At 52.5% G+C, this 21,026-nt stretch overlaps 2 protein-coding genes across 2 annotated transcripts in view; one reads left to right on the top strand and one right to left on the bottom strand.

Annotated features, from left to right (window-relative positions):
- Positions 1-21,026, top strand: part of DNAH1 (dynein axonemal heavy chain 1) — a 67,610-nt gene that overhangs the window by 44,850 nt on the left and 1,734 nt on the right. Inside the window, exons 49-75 of the mRNA XM_050313052.1 lie at positions 331-527; positions 896-1,031; positions 2,193-2,401; positions 3,193-3,364; positions 3,709-3,900; positions 4,426-4,536; positions 5,615-5,800; positions 10,620-10,811; positions 11,267-11,434; positions 12,063-12,254; positions 12,672-12,803; positions 13,024-13,149; positions 13,596-13,715; positions 14,484-14,633; positions 14,986-15,146; positions 15,254-15,479; positions 15,564-15,759; positions 16,361-16,512; positions 16,981-17,181; positions 17,555-17,695; positions 18,145-18,303; positions 18,711-18,842; positions 19,031-19,201; positions 19,640-19,819; positions 19,899-20,075; positions 20,255-20,425; positions 20,614-20,744. Coding sequence (XP_050169009.1) covers positions 331-527; positions 896-1,031; positions 2,193-2,401; positions 3,193-3,364; positions 3,709-3,900; positions 4,426-4,536; positions 5,615-5,800; positions 10,620-10,811; positions 11,267-11,434; positions 12,063-12,254; positions 12,672-12,803; positions 13,024-13,149; positions 13,596-13,715; positions 14,484-14,633; positions 14,986-15,146; positions 15,254-15,479; positions 15,564-15,759; positions 16,361-16,512; positions 16,981-17,181; positions 17,555-17,695; positions 18,145-18,303; positions 18,711-18,842; positions 19,031-19,201; positions 19,640-19,819; positions 19,899-20,075; positions 20,255-20,425; positions 20,614-20,744 — 4,481 coding nt within the window. The remainder of the gene's footprint in view (positions 1-330; positions 528-895; positions 1,032-2,192; positions 2,402-3,192; positions 3,365-3,708; positions 3,901-4,425; positions 4,537-5,614; positions 5,801-10,619; positions 10,812-11,266; positions 11,435-12,062; positions 12,255-12,671; positions 12,804-13,023; positions 13,150-13,595; positions 13,716-14,483; positions 14,634-14,985; positions 15,147-15,253; positions 15,480-15,563; positions 15,760-16,360; positions 16,513-16,980; positions 17,182-17,554; positions 17,696-18,144; positions 18,304-18,710; positions 18,843-19,030; positions 19,202-19,639; positions 19,820-19,898; positions 20,076-20,254; positions 20,426-20,613; positions 20,745-21,026) is intronic.
- Positions 6,504-20,637, bottom strand: LOC126638832 (HAUS augmin-like complex subunit 3). The gene is made up of 5 exons (XM_050313053.1): positions 20,592-20,637; positions 8,874-10,108; positions 8,256-8,698; positions 7,395-7,611; positions 6,504-6,985 (listed from the first exon to the last, which is right to left on the bottom strand). Exons 2-5 carry the CDS (start codon positions 10,089-10,091, stop codon positions 6,734-6,736), a joined length of 2,130 nt encoding a protein of 709 aa, XP_050169010.1. The 5' UTR covers positions 10,092-10,108; positions 20,592-20,637; the 3' UTR covers positions 6,504-6,733.

Raw genomic sequence — 21,026 nt, 5'->3', positions numbered from 1 at the left:
TGGATCAGGCAACTATAAGCTATTTTATTTTGAACTACACCCTGCTGTTTCTCCAGGCAAACAGCACTGTTGGGAACAGCAGACCTTAGTCACTTGCCTGAGTTAGTTTAAGGTCACTATTCAGCTGCTGCTGCCACCACCACTATCTAAATTCAGCCCAGTCCAATGCCACTTCCTATAAAAGCATGGAGGAGAGTTGCTCCCAGACCCTGCTGAGCATGAGGCTCTGCCCTTTCATGGTCCAGGCTTGGCCTGCAATCACCTCCCCCCCACCACCAAACACACTATTGCTTTTGTCTGGTAGCCACAATGGAGTGTTTCTGCCCACAGCTGAAGGTTGTGATTGAGGATTACCTGGAAGAGTACAATCAGAACAACACCCCAGAGCTGAAGCTTGTGCTTTTCATGGATGCAATACAGCACATCTGCCGAATCAGCCGGATTCTGCGGCAGGCTCCGGGGAACGCTCTTCTCCTGGGTGTTGGAGGAAGTGGTAGACAGTCCCTCACCAGACTGGCATCTCACATGTAAGTAATGCACTCCAACCTATGCATGTATCGTGGAGCAGCTCCACGAGGGCTGCATTCAGAGATCCTGCTTTTCTGCCCTTCCCACTACCAGTTGCACATTTTTCTGGCAGCTGACTCTTCAAATTACTCAAGAGCTAGTGCACCTGTACACTGGGTTTGTAGCTAGCTCGGGTATCTCTGCTTAGAGTAAAACATGCTCCTGGGTTGGTGGCTGAACATGTACAAGGATAAGCATGTGCTCAGGACTCACTGTAGGAAAACAACTTGCCTGAGTCCTTTCCCCCTGAGTCTACAACACCTACTTGGGATTGGCAGAAGAGGATGTTTTAATTGGATGCAACTCCATAGGCTTCTCTTTCTTTTAGGTCAGAGTATGAGTGTTTCCAGATCGAACTGTCCAAAAATTATGGCATGACCGAATGGCGAGATGACGTGAGGAAGATCATGATGAAGGCAGGCCTTCAAAGTCTGCCCAAGACATTCCTGTTTGTAGACACACAGGTACAGGAGTATTAGCATGGTGGATTCCATCTCAGAAGGAGTCAGAAACACATCTCTAAGCTCAGTAAATCCCTCCAAAGGGGATTGAGGAGTTTGAGACAAAACCACACACAGCTTGTGTTTCTTCAGTAGCCTACATTCATCATCTTACAAAAAAGCCCCAGGGAAACTGGAGGTGGTGCATTTATTGCTGGAGGGACTGTAGAGAGGTGTGTGAGTGGGCTGATTGTTCTCTTGCTCAAGGAAGCTTCTTTCAGCTCCATACAAGGGTTTGGTGGGTTCAGAGATTTTAGACCCAGCTGCCTGAAGCAGAGCACTATGTTGGTCACTGATATTAGAAGTCCTAAGTAACATGATTCTTTTTCTTTTCAAAGATACCAGTAGATTTAGGACCTGCTGGTCCTCAGGGTTATGTTGGCTTGTAACTGTAAACTGTAGCTTGCTAATGACTAGGCCAACTTCTGGAATTCACAGTTATGTTCCCCATAGGCTTTTTTACTGCCTTCATTATCACAGGAACCATTCCCATGTGGCACAGCCCTAAGCAGTGAGAGGAGCATCAGTCAAATGCTGCTTGTTCCTGCAGCCTTTTCCCTGCAGGGAGAAGCATATGTGGGAGCAGAGGGGCACAGGAGGCTTCATTTAGTCAAGGAGATGGATGCTGTGTATTTCTGATTTAGCAAAGGTGGAGAGGTGAGTGTAGCACTGGAGGGAGATCGTCCCACGGACTGTGACACATCCCTACAATTACTTTGTCTCCCACATCGATAAGCTTTATTTTAATAATGAAGTGTTCTGTGCTGGAGGAACGAAGACCCGGAGCAACCAGGTATCTGGGGTCTGACTGCAGAGTCAACTGTGATGCAGGGAGCGAGGGCCTGAGCTCAGTTTATCTGTAAGAAGGCAATGAAAGGGGCATGAGGAGGTTTGTTCTCAGACACACACCCCCATCCCTGAAATGGATGAACATGGCTGTTCAGTTGGAACTGCTGGGCAAGAGTCAGAATGTGCTTTACTGGAGCCAAGTGATCACAAAAATGGTTTCTTGTAGCAGAGGCTGAGGGCTATATTTATGCAGAAATGATCTCCATGGCATGTGAGACACGACTGCCTTCTGACTTAGGAAAGTGCTTTTTTTTTTTTTACCTGTCATCTACTTAGATTAAAAATGAATCCTTCCTAGAAGATATCAACAACTTGCTCAACTCCGGTGACGTTCCCAACATTTACAATCCTGATGACCAAGAACAGATCATGACAGCCATGAAGCCTGTTGTTCGAGATCTCGGGCAGCAGCCCACCAAGGCCAATCTGATGGCTGCATACACAGGACGGGTCCGCAGCAATATCCACATGGTCCTGTGCATGAGGTACAGTTCAGGCCTAGGACTCCATGCTTTTAAGGTTAATTATTCCTTCCTCCTCCTGTGCCTTGCATCATTTTGTAACGGAATCTTTATTTCCAAGCCCCAGACTTTGGAGGAGGGGGAGAAAAATGGGTATGGTTTACCTTCCCACAGGACTGGATACTTTTTTTTTTTTTTTTACATGTTGCTGGTTTCAAGATGAAGTTTGAAAATTTCGAGACTATGATTATATGTGATCCAGATTAAATACAAGCTTCCTTCTCCTTCATGCACCATTGAGCCATTTGTTACAAAAACATCTTGTTTGAATTTGGGGCTCAGTTGCACTATGTTTACTTATGAATCTAGTGCATAGTCCATAAGCAGCTTGCTTGCTTGTAGGAGGGATACCAGAAAGTACAAGGCACTCTCAGTGCAAGTACAAATAGAAGAATCAGGGCCGTGATTTTAGTCTGGTGATGTGATCTCTGCAACCACCTGCTTGAAATAAACTTCAGAGCACATTTATTTTTTTACCCCTGAAGTGTACTTCTTCGTAGGGAGGGATCCATAAAATATCACCCTACTACCATCTTATACCAAGGACTTCCAAGGAGTGAGCTGTGTACCTTAGGTCATGCAGCTCAGTGCCTGAACTTTCATTCCCCTTTTCATCCTTCTTGGGTATATTCCTGTACCTCTTACTCTGCACTTCTCTTCCCACTTCAGGGTGGTTCTGTGGAAGAAGGAAAGCTATTTTGTCCTTGTATTTCGAGCTGGTTGTAACACATCTTTTCTGTATGCCTTACCCTCAGCCCGCTTGGAGAAGTCTTCCGTGCACGCTTGAGGCAGTTCCCCTCTCTTGTGAACTGCTGTACCATTGACTGGTTCAATCAGTGGCCTGCTGAAGCCCTGCAGAGCGTTGCCTCCTCCTTCTTGAGTGAAATCCCACTTCTTGGTACTGGTAACGAAGATATCAATGGGATGGTAGGTGCCACACTCAACAGAATGCACTGTTCCCATATGTTTAGAGTGCCAGTCCCTAGGTACACCAAGGCAATGGATGCAGGGCACACCTGCAGAAAGGTCCTACCCTGCAGCAGAAATGTTTCAGGGCAGGGCCATTCAAATGCAGAACTGGATAACTTTTGTATGCCTTGAAACAGGATGGCCACTTGTCACCCCTCTGTGGCACTGAAGCCCACACACATGCACAAGCTCTGCTGTGACTGTGTACTTTGGCTCTTTGGAAGCCTCTCTGGGCATCACATACACTTACCTACCCCATGTTCAGCATTGAATAAGATTGTTTCTTTCCTTTCTCCTTGTAGATTCAAGTATGTGTAGCAATCCATCAGAGTGTGGCAAAGAAGTGTCAGTTGTTCCTAGCAGAGCTGGGCAGACACAATTACATTACTCCCAAGAGCTACCTCGAGTTCCTCAGCATCTTCAGTTCCCTCATTGGAAGGAAACAACAGGAACTGAAGACAGCCAAAAACAGGATGAAAGGTGGCCTGGACAAGGTTCGTCCCTCACACCCAGGAGAGCTGTGGGGCCAACCCTTAGCCCCTCTGAGCAGTATATTTCTAGCTGCAGAGATGCAGTGAGATGCTCTACACATCTCCTGTGTAAAAACTAAAGCAAGTGAGAACTATGCCTTCTGCCAGGACCAGTCTTTCTGAAGGTCTGAGTCTGTAACAGCTCTAAGAGAATAATGGTCCCCAGTCTCTGGGGAACACAGACTTCTGTGTAGTTCATCTCTCAGGATGTTCCTTATTAACCTTCTAATTGGAAGCCCTATAACAGAAACATCGTCCTACTGCCTGATTGCCGTGAGCTTATGAAGTAATGCCCAATATGTGCAAGCACCATTAGGCACTACTGTTCATGAGCACGCCACAGTGTCAATGTTGTTTAAGCAGGGACCAGGTCTTGACCTGCTTTGTACAGCCTGACACTGGTTAGGGACCACCCACCAGGGCAGCACAGCCCTTTCCTGGGGTTTTCCACGGCTGCTGCCCGACTCTCACTCTGCTTTGCTTCCACAGCTCCTGCGAACAGCAGAGGATGTAGCAAAGATGCAGGAAGAGCTGGAGTCGGCCCGCCCTCTCCTGGCACAGGCAGCCAAGGACACAGAGGCAACCATTGAACAGCTGAAGGTACCGCTGCTGGGCAGCCCTGCACTTTACAGCTCTGACTGCTCAGACTGGACTGGACACAAGGCTTGGGGGGCCTGGCAGGGATTGTGGTCCTGCTTGATCTATTGTAAAAATGCCTCAAGTTGGCACAGCAAGTATTTGTGCAGAACAGCATTACCAGCAAGAACTGCCGTCTGTTGGGGTCCTGCTCTGCTGCTAGTGGGACCAATTGCGTGCAGAAGTGGTGGCTCACATGCCCCTGTCTGAAACCACCACTCAGGAGTCAGTCAGTCAAGCTACCAGCATCCTTTTCTCACTGTCCTTGCAAGCACAGACTAGCAGCACTCCTAACACAATCCTCAGGTGGCCTGAGCAGCTCTAAGCCCAGACTGGTGTTGCTGAATAGGATCATTCCCCCACATCCCATCCCCAGGGAGTTGATCCAGCTGCAGCCTGCCCCTGCTAGCCCAAACCTCAGAGATCATCACACAGGCGTTCATGCCACTGCAGAACAGGGAACTGTCCTGTCTTGGCTGTCACTGCCTTCTCTCCTTGTGTTCCTCCCAGCTCATCTCCTGCTGTGGGATGATGTCACACTGGGACAGAGTGAACAGAGACATTAACATCATATGGATGCAGAGAAGAAAGAGTCTGTAATCTCCCAACTTCCCACACAGCAGATAAGGATTTAGCTATATTCCACATTTCCTTTATGCCTCCTGGTAGTGTTTTAGCCCTGGGGGTAGGCAGAAGTGACAGTTTTAGAAACAAACACCTAAGCACATCTTCTTATTCCTCCATCTCCCTACAAATTTACACCGCTGTGCATCCTCACGTTGTGCCAATGGGTAGAGCAGCTAGTTCCTGGAAGACTAACGTCATTCCAGGCACAGACAGAGCTGGAGCTTGTGGATGGTTTATACAGGCTGACAAAAACCTTCTCCTAGTATGATACAGGAAGGGGATCCCCTCCAGCAGTTAGGTCTCTGCAGTCTCTGCTGGAAGAAGATAGACAAGCTGCCAGGACAGCTGTGATCCTTACCTAGCCAAGGGGTGCTGTGCCTCCAGCATGCTTCTGAGGCTGTCTCTGGTGTTACAGGTGGACACAGCTGTGGCTGAAGAGACAAGAAGTGCTGTGCAGGCTGAGGAGGCAAAGGCTAATGAGAAAGCTCAGACAGCCCAAGCCATTGCAGATGATGCTCAGAAGGACTTGGCTGAAGCCCTCCCAGCCCTGGATGCTGCTCTTGCCAGCCTGAAGAACCTCAACAGAAATGATGTTACAGAGGTAACTGTGTCAAGGGAGAGGGTGGTAGAGCTGGGTTTGGTCAAGGACAGCCTCTCACTTTGCAGCAATTCTCCTTCTATAGGTTTGCAACATCCCCAACCTTTTCCAGCTCCTCCATCCATCCCTCTGGGCTCAGTCTTGGCAACTGCCCACGCAGCTTTTCACCTTCACTCCTTCAGTGAAAATTAAAGGGCAGAGGCAGTAAGTGGCTCCTGGGTGTTTCCAACTTGTCCTGGAGAGGGCACGGAGGAGGGCTCACCCCATGGTGCCAGGCAGCAGGTACCACCATGCAACCCCAAGTACTGACTGCCCAGCAGAGGGACAGAGCTAGCAGGACACTGAATCCACAGGCTTTTTGAAAGGGGATCAAACACAGGCAGAGAAGAGGCAGTGGGCTGAATTCAAGGAATGCTGGCTTGAAATAGGATAGCGAGGGAAAGAAGGGTGATTCTGAGCCTGGCAAGCATCACAGCCCACAGCCCATTGTACAAGAGTACAGTACACTCAATAAGTACAAGATTTCACCACCCTGGGACAGCTTAATGCTCTGCAGTTATGAATAACACACATCTTTATTCCCCACAAAAGACACAAAAGTCTTTTCCCCAGAAGGTGGGACACAGACAGTGCCAGTCCACATGCCTGCAGCACCCATCCTCTTGTAGAGGTGGCATGAGAAGTGTCTTGTCTATCCAAGGCTTCCAGTGCCACAAGATGCATCAATTTCTTACACATCATCTAACGCAGTTTTGGGAAACTCTATATCCAAGGAATAAGCTCCCTGCTTCTTTTAGCCCCTGATGGGCCATGACTAAGTAACCTGTCAATGGAGCAGAGACCACCAGAATCCTCTCCTAGTCTAGGATTAGTGACCTAGCCCAACCAAAAGAAAACACCACTACTATGGCAGAGTGCAAACATCCCTTTGGCCTACTACTCCTTTGCATAGGGCAGCTCCATCAGGCATCCCTTGGAGGAAGCTGCTGCCCGCTTCTCGAGCTCCTCCACCTCCTCTCTCAGCCGATCTTCATTGCAGTAAAAATACACGTAAAGGTTGCGCTCTGTCTGCAGGATGGGGTCCTCCAGAGACCTGCGCTTCACCTGCAGGTCACTCCAGAGGTCTTCCAGCATTTCATGGAGTTTGTCCTGCATGGTCATCAGTTGCTCCATCAGCTCGGTGATCTCCTGAGGGGCAGAACCCAAAGTTACGTGAACGTGCAGAAAGAGGGGGATTTCCTCACGCCTCTGGAACATCTCAGACCACCAGAAACAAACTGCCCACCAAGCTCTGATCTCCAAACACTCCTAGTCCAAGGAATAGCAGTAGCTTACTGGAACACCTTGACTAAGGCACCCTGATCTCGACACTTTACATCACATGTGAGACACAGTGAGAATCACCTTTGTCCTCAGCCACCCACTGCCTCATTGGATAGTTTCTGGGATAAGACAAGGATCAGGCCAACCTCCTTTCCCTCTGTGGGCTGAGAAGCATTGAGTTCTCCCTCCTGCACCCAGGGAGGATTGGCAGAGGGCTCTTACTCCCAGCCCTGTTCCACCCAGCGAGGCCTGGAGAGCAGGGGTGCTTCCTTACCGGCGAGGAGAGCTGCAGCTGGTTGGAGCTGTTGTACAGCTGCCAGTAGAGCTGCTCTGTGGAGGCCTCCAGGGCAGGTACCTGGGGCATAGGAGCTACCAGCTGGGCTTCCAGTGCCCTCTTGTTCTCAACCAACTGGGAGCACTTGGCGGCTATGGCCTCATAGCTGCGGAAAGGCTGCTTCTCACGATCTTCATCCATCAGCATATCCCAGAGCCTGCAGGGGGGCACAGCCAGCCACAGGTGTGAGTCCTGTGCCAGCACTGAGGAATAACAGGGCTCACAGATCATTGTGCACTTGAGAGTGGGATGCAAGCAGATGTGGGTCAACAATGAGAGGACAGCCACTCCCAGTGAGCAGCCCATATCATGGAGCTCTGGGAAGAGCAGTATAAAGGACCAGGCTGACTCAAGAGCCAGTCTGTGACTCCTTTCTGGCAGACACCAGCACCAGCTGCTACAGAACTGTGTGGGGAAGACTGAGAAGACCCAATCAATGTAGCCAGAGAAAGGCCTTGCTCCAAGCAGCTTGGGCTTCCTTGGGGCCCAGCTCTCTTTCTCCATGGCTGAAGACTTGCCTCTAAATTCTCGACTTTAACATGCTAGAAAAACTGTTCTCCCTACTAATTCCCTTCTCCAAGCCCATACTTTGCTACATCAGCCCTAGCCAGCCAGAAAGAAGCAGATGGCACCTTCTGGGGAATTTCACACCACCACAGAGTCAGGGTGGCTCTGCATTGGCAGAAGAGCACTGCTAGACTGCCTGGTAGCCTGGGTCTGCTGCCTGCCTCTGCCATTCCCATGCCACTTCCTCCACATGTAGTTTGTTCCTCATGCACACAGTCCCCTACAGGCCCTTACCGTGCAGCAGTGAGGTCTTTGGGGTGTATCCATTTAAGCGGACGACGCTCCTGAGAGGAGCTGGCATCTTTGAAGTAGTTCTGCTGCTCCTGCAGCCTGCTCTGGGCTTCTTCCCTCATGGCAGTTTCAACCTCCCCCAGCCAAGCAGCCTTGCGTTCCAGCTCCTGTCTCTCCCGTTTCAGCTGGAGCTCCAGCAGATCCAGGCGGCTCTGCTGGCCCAACAGCCACGCAGCTGCCTCCTCCTGCCTCCTGGCAACGTTCTGCAGCCAGGCAGCTTCCAGGCTGAGGTGCCTGTGCAGGACGGGCAGGTGAGCACGGCGGGCCTCTGCCTTCAGCAGGGGTGGCAGCTGGTAGGTCAGAACGTGTGTGATGTTGCAGCACAGGATGTGAATCTGGTTCTGAAGCCCCTCAGCCTGGCCCTGGAGCTCCGCCTTGACTGCCTGCTGTGCAGGGGGAAGGCAAGACAGGCTGGTGTCAGGGTGCACCACTGTGCTGCCTGGCTCTGCCTTCCCCTCCTGACATGTCAGCTGTGCTCCAGCATTCAGCAGGAGGGACTGCCTGCAGCACAAGCAGACCCTGCCACAAGGGATGGTAGAGGAATGGGAGCACCAGCCCTACCTGGTTATCCTCAAGAGCTTCCAGAGTCCTCTGTGCCCATTCCAGTGCAGCACGGTGTCCTTCCACTTTTGCTGACATGACTATCGCCTCCCTCTGGGCACAGATGTGTGCTGTCTCTATTCGGCCCATCTCCTTCCAGAAGCCATCTTGGTCCTCCAGTAGCTCATCTTCATCACTGCCAAGGCTTTCTGGCATCGAAGTTTTCTTGGTGTTCATTTGATCTGTGACTTCTTGGCTGTCATCTCTATCCTCCTCACCCTCCATGCTCAACACCTCCCTCTCATTCCTCCCCTCCACTAGCAGCTCTGCCCTTGATTCTTGGACCCGTATTCCCTGACTTTCTGGTGCCACCCCCCATGGTGTCTTTGCACATTCTTGATAAGAAGCTCCTCTTCTTTGATCCGATATCTCCCAGTATGAGTCCATCTGTGCCCCAGCCTCTAACCCTTCCTTCAGGCTGCTCTCTCCCCGTGCCCTTGTTTCCTGAGCATCTGAAGCCTGGATACTCCCTGGTAGGACCTGCTGAATGAAGTTTTCAAACGCATCAGTGGCCTCTTGTTCTAGCTTCATGTAAGGGCCAAGATCCATCTGGCACAGCAGTGCCGGCTGCTGGCCTTTCTCCATGTTCCCATGACACTCTGTCAGCTGCTTTGCAGCCTTGCTGACCTGGCTCAAGACAGCTCTGGTTTGGAAAATCTTCATTTCCAAGTCCCTCTGAGCTATCCTCGAGTGCTGCTTCGCCAGTTTCTCCTGCTCCTCCAAGTTCCTCTGCTCCTGCTGCAGCTTATCCATCCAAGCCAGCAGTTTGCTGTACTGCCGGAGCTTCAGGTCACGGTAGTCCTTCAGCTCCTGAAGCTCCTGCTGCAGGGCCTCTGGAGAGGGACCCTCATCATCTGGTATCATGCTTGGGAGCTGTGGGACCTGGCAGCACATCTGCAGTGCCTCCTCAAGGGCATCACCCTCCAAGATGGGCTTTCCCGCAGCCAGCAGGGCATCATAGGCCTCCACCTCAGCTGGGCTCAGCACGTTCTCCTCACTCACTGTTCTGCAGAACCACTCGAGGAACTGCTTTGTCTTAGGGCAGTCAAAGAGCCACTCAAAGTCCTTCTCACAGAGGGTGTCTGCACGGGGGTAGATCAGCCTCAGTTTTGCCATAAAGTCTGCTGCTGTGTTGGCAGTGTCCAGTGGGAAGGCCTGGGAGTATCTCCAGCTGGACATGGCAAGAATGGTCAGCACTAGAAAGGAAAAAGCAGGAGTCAGTCTCAGGGGTCCTGACACTCACAAGGGTGCTGCAGCAGCACTCCTATGTTCCTGCTTGAGGGGAAACTCAAGCAGTCCCTCCACAAGTGCTGAAGACCAGCTCATGGGGCACAGCACTGCTGTGGTGGGCTACAAGACAAATGAGAGCCCATAGAACAAAGAAGAAAGCCTGCCTGTGTCCCATTTCCATACAGCCTTCTTCCCAGGGCCATACAGATCTAGCTCCTTTGCCAAGATATTTTCAGCCTGTAAGATACACCCATCAGAGTATCAGGGCAGGCTTTTTCAGCCTACCTGTAGTTTGCTCCATGCCCTTTCTGATAACCAGCTTTGCCTTCAAATACCTCTGTCCTTCCTGCCTCTGTATTGCATCCTCTGAGTGTCCTGCCTCTGGTCCCATTGTCCCCTGGTCCAACTGAGGGAGGGATGAGCACCCCATCTCCCAGAGAACCAGGTCAGCTCACTGATTCCATTTGGGTTTTGAAGGTACGAGCACTGCAGCGGCCTCCTCCCGGTGTGAAGATAGTGATTGAAGCTGTCTGCATAATGCAAGGAAAAAAGCCCAAAAAGGTGGCAGGAGAAAAAATAGGCACCAAGGTGGATGATTACTGGGAGCCAGGCAGGGCCCTTCTCCAGGACCCAGTGCAGTTCCTGAACAGCCTGACTGAGTATGATAAGGTAAGCAGTGGCAGAAGGAAGCTGTGGCTGGGATCAGATACCGCCTCACAGACATCGTTCTCACGCAGTAAAGCCTAGAGCTCCTTGTGGGCAACCCCTTCAGCAGCACCAAAGAGGGGGATGTATTTGGCCTGGAAGTGCTCATGTCACCTGGCTGCACCTAATTACCTTGGGCAGTGGGACCCAGACACACAGATCTTCTCCTTCTGACCCTCTGCTCTTTCATGTGGAGGAGCTGGATGGAAGTGGTATGGTAAGGGCTTGCCCAATCCCACAGCTGTGCCTCCCAGGCCTCTACATGCAGCAATTTGATTCCTCTTCTTCCAGTGTGACGCATTAACCACGCTGGCGGGTCCTGGGGCAGACTGCTGCCACTGGGGGAAGTTCTGTGAGACTTTCCTCAATCAGATCTTTAGCTTGCTCATCACTGATTTCTCTTGCACCCTTCCTTGCAGGACAATATTTCAGACAATGTGATCAAGGCCATCCAGCCCTACATTGACAATGAAGAGTTTCAGCCAGCTGCCATCGCCAAGGTGTCCAAAGCCTGCACCTCCATCTGCCAGTGGGTGCGTGCCATGCACAAGTACCACTTTGTGTCCAAGGTTGTGGAGCCCAAGCGGGTAAGAGACCATGTGACCCAGTTGCTTTAGGTGTTTGGGAACACAGCACTAACAGCTCCCTTCTGCAGGAGATGCTGGGAACCAACATGTTCTGCAAGTCAGGACGTAACATTCAGACCAAGCCTTAGCAGAGCCAAAGCCTCAAAACCCATTAGCAGGATAAAGTAGAAGAAATTAACCTAGAATATACTGGGATAGAAGCAATACCTTGTTTTTAGTGCTGAGTTCCTTATTCAGCATGAACTGTACTTACAGAAACTTCCCCACATCTCACTAGTGTTTCAGGCTCTCCAAGCCTAGCTATTTCTTTGTTGTAAGTTTGGAACAAGCAGAGGAACTTTTCCTCCCCTTCACCAGCAGGCCACATCCTGAGCTTGGGTAAGCTGACACAGGCTCTTGGCTTTTTGGAGCTATGCAGAAATGCCCTCCTTGCCCCTACTTTTAGTCCTGGAGTTAGACAGGTCAACCTCTGTCATTCAGGGATTGGATTGACTGAGATACCAGTAGCTAGCGCTTAGCAGCAAGCGCTTTTATGGAAAACCAACTCTTGCTCCAAGGTCTCTGGCTTTTGGGGAAGAGCCTGACCACATGCCCAACATCCCCACTGTTTCCTTGTGCATCTCCCCAGCAAGCCTTGCGGGAGGCAGAAGAGGACCTGCGTGCCACTCAGCTGGTCCTTGACGAAGCCAAGAAACGCCTGAAGGAGGTTGAAGATGGCATTGCCTTGCTGCAGGCCAAGTACGACAGCTGCAAAGCCAACAAGGAGGAGCTGGAGATGAAGTGTGAGCAGTGCCAGCAGAGACTGGCCCGTGCCGATGTGGTAAGGGACAGAGCTGGGTTCTGCCTGCTTGCATGAGGCAACCTGATTTCAGATCAGGCAGCACAGTGATTAAAACATCACGTGTGGCCGCAGCTCATGACAACCCTAGGTTGAAGGTGCCTGGCCAGATCTCAGCAGCACAACAGGACTGGGAAGCTAAGCTTCTCACCAATGGGAAAAGCTGCTGTCCTTCTGTGCACAGCTTGTTCAGTTAGCAATGGGTCTCCAGGACAGCTGAGAGAAGCCCAGTAATCCCAAGATTAAGTACTCAAAGATGGGAACAGAATTCAGAATACATCAGGGGCCACCCCCAACTGTGGTTGCTGAACTCACCTGCAGAACTACCCAGAGAGTGGCAGGTCTGTGTCACAGGGTTAGACCACACAGCAGCTCTCAGGTGTGCCACTTATCCCGCAGCTCATAAACAGCCTGGCTGATGAGAAGGTGCGCTGGCAGGACACCGTGGAGAGCCTGGATGACAAGATCAACAACAGCAGTGGGGACGTGCTTGTTGCAGCTGGCTTTGTGGCCTACCTGGGCCCATTCACGGTAAGTGTGCAGTGCTCCTTGCAAGAGGCATGGTTAGCTCTGCTGTCCTGGCCAGGGAGAAAGGAACGTGACACAAGGGTGCACGATCCCTCCTGGATCGCTTTCCATTTGTGCCAGAGGCTGCACAAGGCTTCATTTGAATGGTAACAGGAGGGTTTAGATGCTTGCAGCAGACTAGCTGCAACTAAAAGAAAGTCTGTGATGGTGTTTCTTGTGGCAGGGGGACTACCGAATGGCACTGTCTGAGGAGTGGATGAGGGAGCTGACAGAAAACAGCATCCCTCACAGCACAGAGGCCAGCCTCATCAGCACCCTTGGAGACCCTGTGGAAATCCGCTCCTGGCAGGCAAGTTGCAGGAAAAACCCAACACTTGAGGCTGAAGGGGCCTCAGGCAGAGAGCACTCAGCTCTCCACTCAGTAGGATCACCTGTACCAAAAGACAGGCCCCAAACTGAACAGCTGGATAATGACCAAGCACCTCCACACTGCAGATCTGGATTTGCTGCTGGGCTCCTTGCACAAAGAGCAGGACCTGGGCAGCAGCAAACAGCAGCAATGAAGGCATCAGCCTTGACCTTTACAAAGCAGAGGCCCAGAGCCGAGCCCTGGCCATAGCCTGCCCCAGCAGCACAGCTCCATCCCAGGGCTCTGTGCCCGGCTGCTGGCAGAGGTACCCTCACCACCACACCCTGCACACCCCCTGGGAGCATTCGGGCCAGAGGAACAAGGGCTTCTCACTGGTCACCTGTGTTGTGCTATCGGGTGTCCAACAGCTTTTTCTACCCCATTAGATTGCTGGTTTACCCAACGACGCCCTGTCTGTGGAGAATGGGGTAATAACCCGGTTCTCCCTGCGCTGGACTCACTTCATAGACCCCCAAGGACAAGCAAACAAGTGGATCAAGAATCTGGTAAGAGCTGTGGGGAGAAAAGCCAGGTCTGCCAGGATAGGGGAAGCTGCTTTCTGTCAGGAGCTGTGCAGAGCAACCTCCGGCTTTGGGCTCTAGAGCTGCAAGACCCTCTGCACTGTCCCAGCCCAGCCTCCCCAGCACCAGACAGCTTCCACATCCACATTAATCCCAGATGATTTCCCTTCTTGGGGAAAGCAGCATAGGGCAGGAGGAACCCTGCTGTGAGCAAGCAAGGCATCCCATTCCCACTCTGGGAATCTCAGAACAACACCAGCGTCTCCCATAACGGCTTTCAGGTCCCTAGAACAGAAGGAAGGCATTACCTGACTAGCAAACACAGTCCTCACTGCCAAAATGCTGAGAACAGGAACCACCACACCCTCTCCAGAAAGGCACTCACTGCCCTTTTGAAGGTTCAGGCAGCTGCTCCTGTTTTACTCCCTGAGGACTTTTACCTCCCAGCTGTTCTCACTTTGTAGGAAAATGAGATCTGAGTTATCAGTGTGGGGCTCCAGAGGGGTATGGCTCTCTGAAGGAGGTTCTCCCTGTTCCCAGCCTTTTCTGCTGCCCCACTGAACTGTCTCTGCTGCCTGTAGACATGCGCTAAACTTACCAAAATAGCCAAAGTCTACCCGAGAAAGAGAAGAGATTATTTCCACTGCTCTGGGGAGCTAAATTAGCCCAGTGAGAGTTGTACCAATGACCAGAGCTGGATGTGAAGGTGGGCAGGACATCACACAGACCCTGCCCTCCCCCACTGCCTTTCAGGAGAAGGCAAACAGCCTGGAGGTGGCCAAGCTGAGTGACCGGGACTTCCTCACCACTCTGGAAAATGCCATTACCTTTGGGAAGCCCTTCCTGCTGGAGAATGTTGGCGAGGAGCTGGATCCAGTCCTTGAGCCTGTCCTGCTGAAAGAGGTCCTGTGTCCCACCTTGTCAAGAAGGGGCAGTGGGTGCCTGTCTGAGCTGTAAGGGGGCATCTGGCCAGGGGATGTGGTGGGTTTGTAGTCTCCCTGGGCAGGCAGAACTCACATGGATGCTGCTTGTCCTGTGCTCCCATGTCTTGGCCAGGGCTCCAATACAATGAGAGCCTTCTTCACACTCTGGTCTTCTTCCAGCAGGCATCTTTGCCTGGGAGTCAGAGCTGTGGGATACAGCTGCTGTTTTCAGGTTCAGGCCTTCAGATCTACCGGGTGGCTTTGAGCTCCTCTGATTACCTCGCAAGGGGTAACCATCCATCCCTTCCTCTATTTGTCCCTCTCTGGTACAGACCTTCAAACAGCAAGGCAACACCGTGCTGAAGCTGGGGGATTCAGTGATCCCCTACCATGACGATTTCAAGATGTACATCACAACCAAACTGCCCAACCCTCACTACAGCCCTGAGGTCTCCACAAAGCTCACCCTCATAAACTTCACCCTCTCACCCAGGTACCTGCTTATCTCATTATCTGCCTATTCTGCTCAGCCTCTTTCCTTGCAGTCCTCAGACCCTTGGGCCTGTTGCCCCCATGTCACCTCCATGGCTTTTGTTGTAGTGGCCTGGAAGACCAACTGCTGGGAGAAGTGGTGGCTGCAGAGCGGCCTGACTTGGAAGAAGACAGAAACCAGCTGATTGTTAGCAATGCCAAGATGCGTCAGGAACTGAAGGAGATAGAAGACCAGATCCTGTATCGGCTCAGCACTTCTGAAGGAAACCCTGTAGATGACTTGGAGCTCATTAAAGTGTTGGAGGCATCCAAGCTGAAGGCAGGAGAGATCCAGGTCAGAAGTGGGGGTGCTCTACCCCTGCAGCTGTGCATCCCTTGCTGGCACTGCACTAACCGTGACACCTCTGCTGTCCTGCAGGCCAAGGTCGCAGTGGCAGAGCAGACAGAAAAGGACATCAACATCACCCGCCTGGAGTATGTGCCCGTAGCCGTCCGCTCACAGATCCTCTACTTCTGTGTCTCAGACCTGTCCAACGTGGACCCCATGTACCAGTACTCACTGGAGTGGTTCCTCAACATCTTCCTCATGGGGATCCGTAACTCCGAGAAAGCAGGTGCCTGCCCAGAACAGCCCCTTCCTCTCCTCTTCCTCACCCCACACTCCTGATCCTGAGCAGTAGAAGCTCAGGCACCTGCAGAGTGAAGGCAAATGTGGCCGCTTGCACTGGCTCTCAGCAGGGTCCAGAGCTGCCCGTTTGTGTCCACACAGCAAAGGAAGATGTGGTCACATGCCCATTCTCTTCCCAGTACTTTGCTGCTGCCCTGTCTGGCCAGGTGGGATGGGTGTTGGTGCAGGGCACAGGCCAGGTACATGCCATCCTGGTCCTGGTGTGGCTCTGATTGTCACCGAGCTGCCTCCAGCACAGTCCCTGGGGCAGCTTTCCCTGCCCAGCAGTGTGTGTCAGCCAGGGGGTGGTGGCTGTGCAACTGCCGTGGTGCAGTGTGGGCTCCTTCCCAGCACCAGGGCACTGAGTCACAGCCTTGTGCTTTCACTGATGTTTCTGCACCAAGTCTGTGTTTGAGAGCAGTGCCTGTTCTTCCTGGGCAAGGTGTGGGTGTGCCCCTGTGGCCTGGAACCCATAGCTGATGTGGAGAGCACCCTCCACATCACACGTGGCACCCACCACCCCTGGCTGGTTGCTGCCTTTATTTCAGACACACTGAAGGAGCGGGTGGTGAACATCAACAACTACATCACCTTCAGTCTCTACTGCAACGTGTGCCGTAGTCTCTTTGAGAAGCACAAGCTCATGTTTGCCTTCCTGGTCAGCGCCCGGATTCTGATGAATGATGGGAAAATTGACATGGTGAGCAAGTCACCTTAGTCCTTGATGGGATCCCATCAGGGCAGCTCAAGCCCAGCATGTTCAACCCCTAGAATAGTGTGTCAAGTGGAAAAGGAACCTTGTTCCCTGTGGCTGGGGACAGGCTTGGCAGCCTGGTGAACAAGCTCTGTCTTCACTCAGCTCTCAAACTGTTCCCTGTGCCTACATGCAGAGCTGCCTAGCCTGAATCACCTGCAGCTTTTGCCAGTTTACTGACAGACTGCTACAAAGGTTAGTGAATTTGGAGGGAACAGGCAGGGTTTAGCAGAGTGGCAGCTGAACAATCACCATGTTGATCTCACCAGATCCTCCAGTTCACTTAATTCTTGATACACACACCAGGCAGGAGAGCAGCCAGAAAGATATTACAGGATTTTAATTGGATGTGGTTTGTGCCTTGGGCTCAGACAGGTGGGCCATATCCATGACCACATCCTATTGTGTTTCCAGGATGAGTGGCGGTACCTGCTGTCAGGGGGCACCATAAAGGAGATGAAGGACAACCCAGCTCCATCCTGGGTGAACGAGAGAGCGTGGGGAGACATCCTGGCCTTGAGCAGCCTGAAAAATTTCTCTGACTTTGACAATGATTTTGCAGCCAACCTTGAAGAGTTCAGGACCATTTTTGACAGCCACAAGCCTCACAGGCAAGTTTCCCATGCTTTGTCAGCTTAGCTCTACTGCACCTGGATGTAATGGTGTCCTGGGAAAGCAAAGGGGAGCCGATACAGCCACAGTGCCAGCTCTGCTCCCAGTGCAGTGCCATGCAAGGGAGAGGACGAGGCACTGCCTTGTCTCCTCACAATGCCTTACCCAGGAGTATCTGGTCCTTCCCTAGAGGAAACAGCTCTGGCTTGCCTGCTGATGGTTTCAGAGCTACAGACAACAACCTCAACCAAGGGACTGGAAGATCCTTGTCTCTTCTGAAACCCCAGTGGCTGCCTGTGTGCAACTTGTGTACTTCTTGGGGAGCTGAGGGATCTGGCACATCCCCCCAGCATGCACCTAATTGCTTTGCAGAGAGCCCCTGCCTGGGAAGTGGGAAGCTGGGCTTGATGCCTTCCAGAAGCTGCTGGTTCTGCGGTGCCTGCGGGGAGATAAGATCACCAATGCCATGCAGGACTTCGTGGTGCTGAACCTGGACCAGCGCTTCATTGAGCCACAGGTAACCAGCCGAGAGGAAGCACTGCTGGGGACTGGGGTGGAGCAAGAGGACTCAAGCTTGTGGTAAATGGGCCATCAGCATTTTGCACTTGCAGTGAGGGTGCTCCTGCCTCTCTGCAGCCACTGTGTTCTTCCCACAGCTGGGAAAACTCCTATGTCTTAGACAATGGATATCCTTACTAATGTCCTCCAGTTAAACCATCCTAGGGGGGGTCAGATAGTGCAGATGTACAAGGGAAGAGTTTGAATGGCAAATGGGAAAGTGGTTCCTGCCCTGACCCTACTGTGGCTGGAGGAGAGATGTACTTGGTTCTTACTGAATATATTTCTGGCCTTGGCACCCAGGAACACGCTGGTGCCTTGGAGGGGAGCTGGAGGCCAGGTTGGGTGAGGAGGTGCTGTGTGGGGCCACTGTGGCTCCTCTGCTCTGACCAATTCTCTGTGTTGCAGACTACTGACCTCTCAGTCGTCTTCAAGGACTCCACTGCCACCACCCCCCTGGTGTTTGTGCTGTCCCCGGGCACTGACCCCGCTGCTGACCTCTACAAGTTTGCTGAAGAAATGAAGTTCACACAAAAGCTCTCTGCCATTTCTCTGGGCCAAGGACAGGTGAGCTGCCAGTGCACACCTGGAGCAACACCAAGCTCCAAGTAGGTCAAACACCCTTGGCAGCACAGTGAAAACATGTCCCTGCCCCTGGGCCCTTCCTCACCAGCCTTCTGCTAGTAGGAGAAGCCAGTTTGGGGTGGGGGCTGCAGCAGTTCCCACTATAGTGCCCTCTAACTTCCTGAATCCATCCACAGTTCTTCCATTCCCTCCACCCTCTCTCACAGGCTTGTAAAAAATCTTTGCTGTGCTATCAGACAGCAAAGATACAGCTGAGCCGTGGGGCAAAGCCAGGCCCTAGCTCTAGACAGTGGTCCTTCCACCCAGCTGCTGCCTCGCTGTCCAGCTCAGCAGGGCATAGCCCACCATGGCCCTCAGGGTCTCTGAGCTCTTTCTCTCTGCCTCCACAGGGGCCCCGTGCTGAAGCCATGTTGCACGGTGCCATGGAGCAGGGCAACTGGGTCTTTTTCCAGAACTGCCACCTGGCCCCCAGCTGGATGCCCTCACTGGAGAGACTCATCGAGGCCATTGACCCCACCAAGGTGAGCTGTTTTACTGAGCAGGTGCCCACTCTGAGGATAACATGCAGGAGGCTGGAGCCCTGGGAGGAGCCCAGTTCTAGTTCAGTCCCACCCTCAGGTTCTCCAAAGAACCAGGGGGTCAGTGCAGGAGCAGCTGCAGGGGCTGTGCCTGCACCTCTCTGAGTATTTTCTGCCTTCTGGACTCACAGGTACATCCGGACTTCCGCCTCTGGCTCACCAGTCTACCAAGTAACCACTTCCCTGTGTCCATCCTCCAGAACGGCTCCAAGATGACCATTGAGCCCCCCCGTGGGGTCAAGGCCAACCTGCTCAAGTCCTACATTAGTTTCAGTGATGACTTCTTGAATTCTTGCTCCAAGGTGAGACCCAGGTTATTGGTTTGGTTTGCTGCCCCCCTCCATGCCTGCTTCAGTGTATGGTCTCCACCTGGATGTTGCTCCACTCTAGGCATAGATCTTCCTCCTCATTAGAGCACCCAGGTGATGAAGATGGGCTGGAGGTATTTCTCATAAATTCACATCTACTCTGTGATGAACCACTTAGAAGTTTTACTTTGAGAAACAGAAGCAACAGGCTTAGGGGGCCTGGCATAAGGCACTTGCAGCTCTCTTGGAGCAAGGAGTGGGCCATGGCCTTCACCAGCACAGCAGCCTGACTCAGGTTTCCCCCTCTCTAAGCCCCAGATGGCACTGCTGAATTGGCCCATCTCCTCTGCCAGGTCCCATCAGATCCTCACTCCAACCAAGGATGCTTCCTCCCAAGCTAAGCAACTCCTCTCCCTGCTTCCCTGCCCACAGGTCACTGAGTTTAAATCCTTGCTGCTGTCACTTTGCTTCTTCCATGGGAACATGCTGGAGAGGAGAAAGTTTGGGCCTCTGGGGTTCAACATCCCCTATGAGTTCACAGACGGAGACCTCCGCATCTGCATCAGTCAGCTGCAGATGTTCTTGAACGAGTATGCAGACATCCCCTACAAGGTAAGAGCTGCCCCTCCTGTGAGGGAACAGGCTCGTGATGCACGAGGGGATTGGAAAGCCATGGTGGGATCCCTCACAGGTTCTCAAGTACACAGCTGGGGAGATCAACTACGGCGGCCGCGTGACCGACGACTGGGACCGGCGCTGCATCATGAGCATTTTGGAAGATTTCTACAAGCCTGAGGTTTTAAATCCTGACTTTGCCTATTCCGAATCAGGCATCTACAAGCAGATCAGTACCTCTTCTGACCTCAATGTAAGTACTCAAGTCACAAATTGCAGCTCATAGACCCAGGGGGATCATCGTAGTGCAAAAGGGGTCTCTCCTCCCTGAAACCCACTGCATTTCCAGTTCCCTGGGGGAATACAAGTTTAGGAGAACCTGGGGTTCTTCATCTGCTCTTGGCCTCACAGCCTGTGTGGGTTCCTCTCCAGGGCTACCTCCAATACGTCAAGGGCCTGCCACTCAACGACAGCCCGGAGCTGTTTGGTTTACACGACAATGCCGACATCACCTTTGCTCAGAACGAGACCTTTGCCCTGCTGGGGGCCATTGCACAGCTGCAACCCAAGACCATCTCACTGGGAGGCCGCAGCAGGGAGGAGGTGGGTGCCCTGGTCCCATCAGTGCTCTGGCAGCCAGTGCCCAGTGCAGGCAGTGACCACAAACATGAGGTGTCAGCAGGTGCTGGGTGCCAGCAGTGGCACTGCCATCCTGGTGTTAGCTCTTCCCCTTCTCAGCAGCCATGGAGCTGGGTAGAAAGCTGCTCACCCACTTGCTGCCTGCCTTCCAGATCGTGGAGGAGACCTCCAAGGACATCTTGGCAAAGCTGCCTTCTCCCATGAACCTGCAGGAAGTGATCCGCAAATACCCGCTGCTCTACGAGGAGTCCATGAACACAGTGCTGGTGCAGGAGGTGATCAGGTAAAATCCCTGTGGGATCACATCCCGGGAAACAGCAGAGATGTGCAGGCCCCTGCTCCCACCCACCTTTGGGGAACCTCAGTGCTGAGCACGGCAGTGGGGTTGGCAGCCACGCTAACAACTGTGTTGTCCAAGCTGGGACCTTTGGCTGATCCCTGTCCTGTGGGGTCTGATCCATGTCTCCCTCTGCTACTGTCAGCAGTTCAGCACTGGGGGCACAGCTGTGAGACCCTGCTGAAGAGGATTGGGGCTGGGGGTTCCATGGAGGAGCTTCACTCGTGT

The sequence above is a fragment of the Myiozetetes cayanensis genome, unplaced genomic scaffold (assembly GCF_022539395.1).
Source record: "Myiozetetes cayanensis isolate MyiCay16 unplaced genomic scaffold, myiCay2020 scf18, whole genome shotgun sequence".
In the NCBI taxonomy this organism is placed as follows: domain Eukaryota; kingdom Metazoa; phylum Chordata; class Aves; order Passeriformes; family Tyrannidae; genus Myiozetetes; species Myiozetetes cayanensis.
This window is presented reverse-complemented; position numbering and strand designations above follow the sequence as displayed.

Coding starts and splice junctions, on each gene's coding strand:
- LOC126638832 (XM_050313053.1), bottom strand. CDS start 10,091: ATGTCCAGCTGGAGATACTCCCAGGCCTTCCCACTGGACACTGCCAAC. Junction 7,612..8,255: donor AAAGACCTCACTGCTGCACG/GTAAGGGCCTGT, acceptor GCCCCCCTGCAG/GCTCTGGGATATGCTGATGG. Junction 6,986..7,394: donor AGCTGCAGCTCTCCTCGCCG/GTAAGGAAGCAC, acceptor TCTGCCCCTCAG/GAGATCACCGAGCTGATGGA.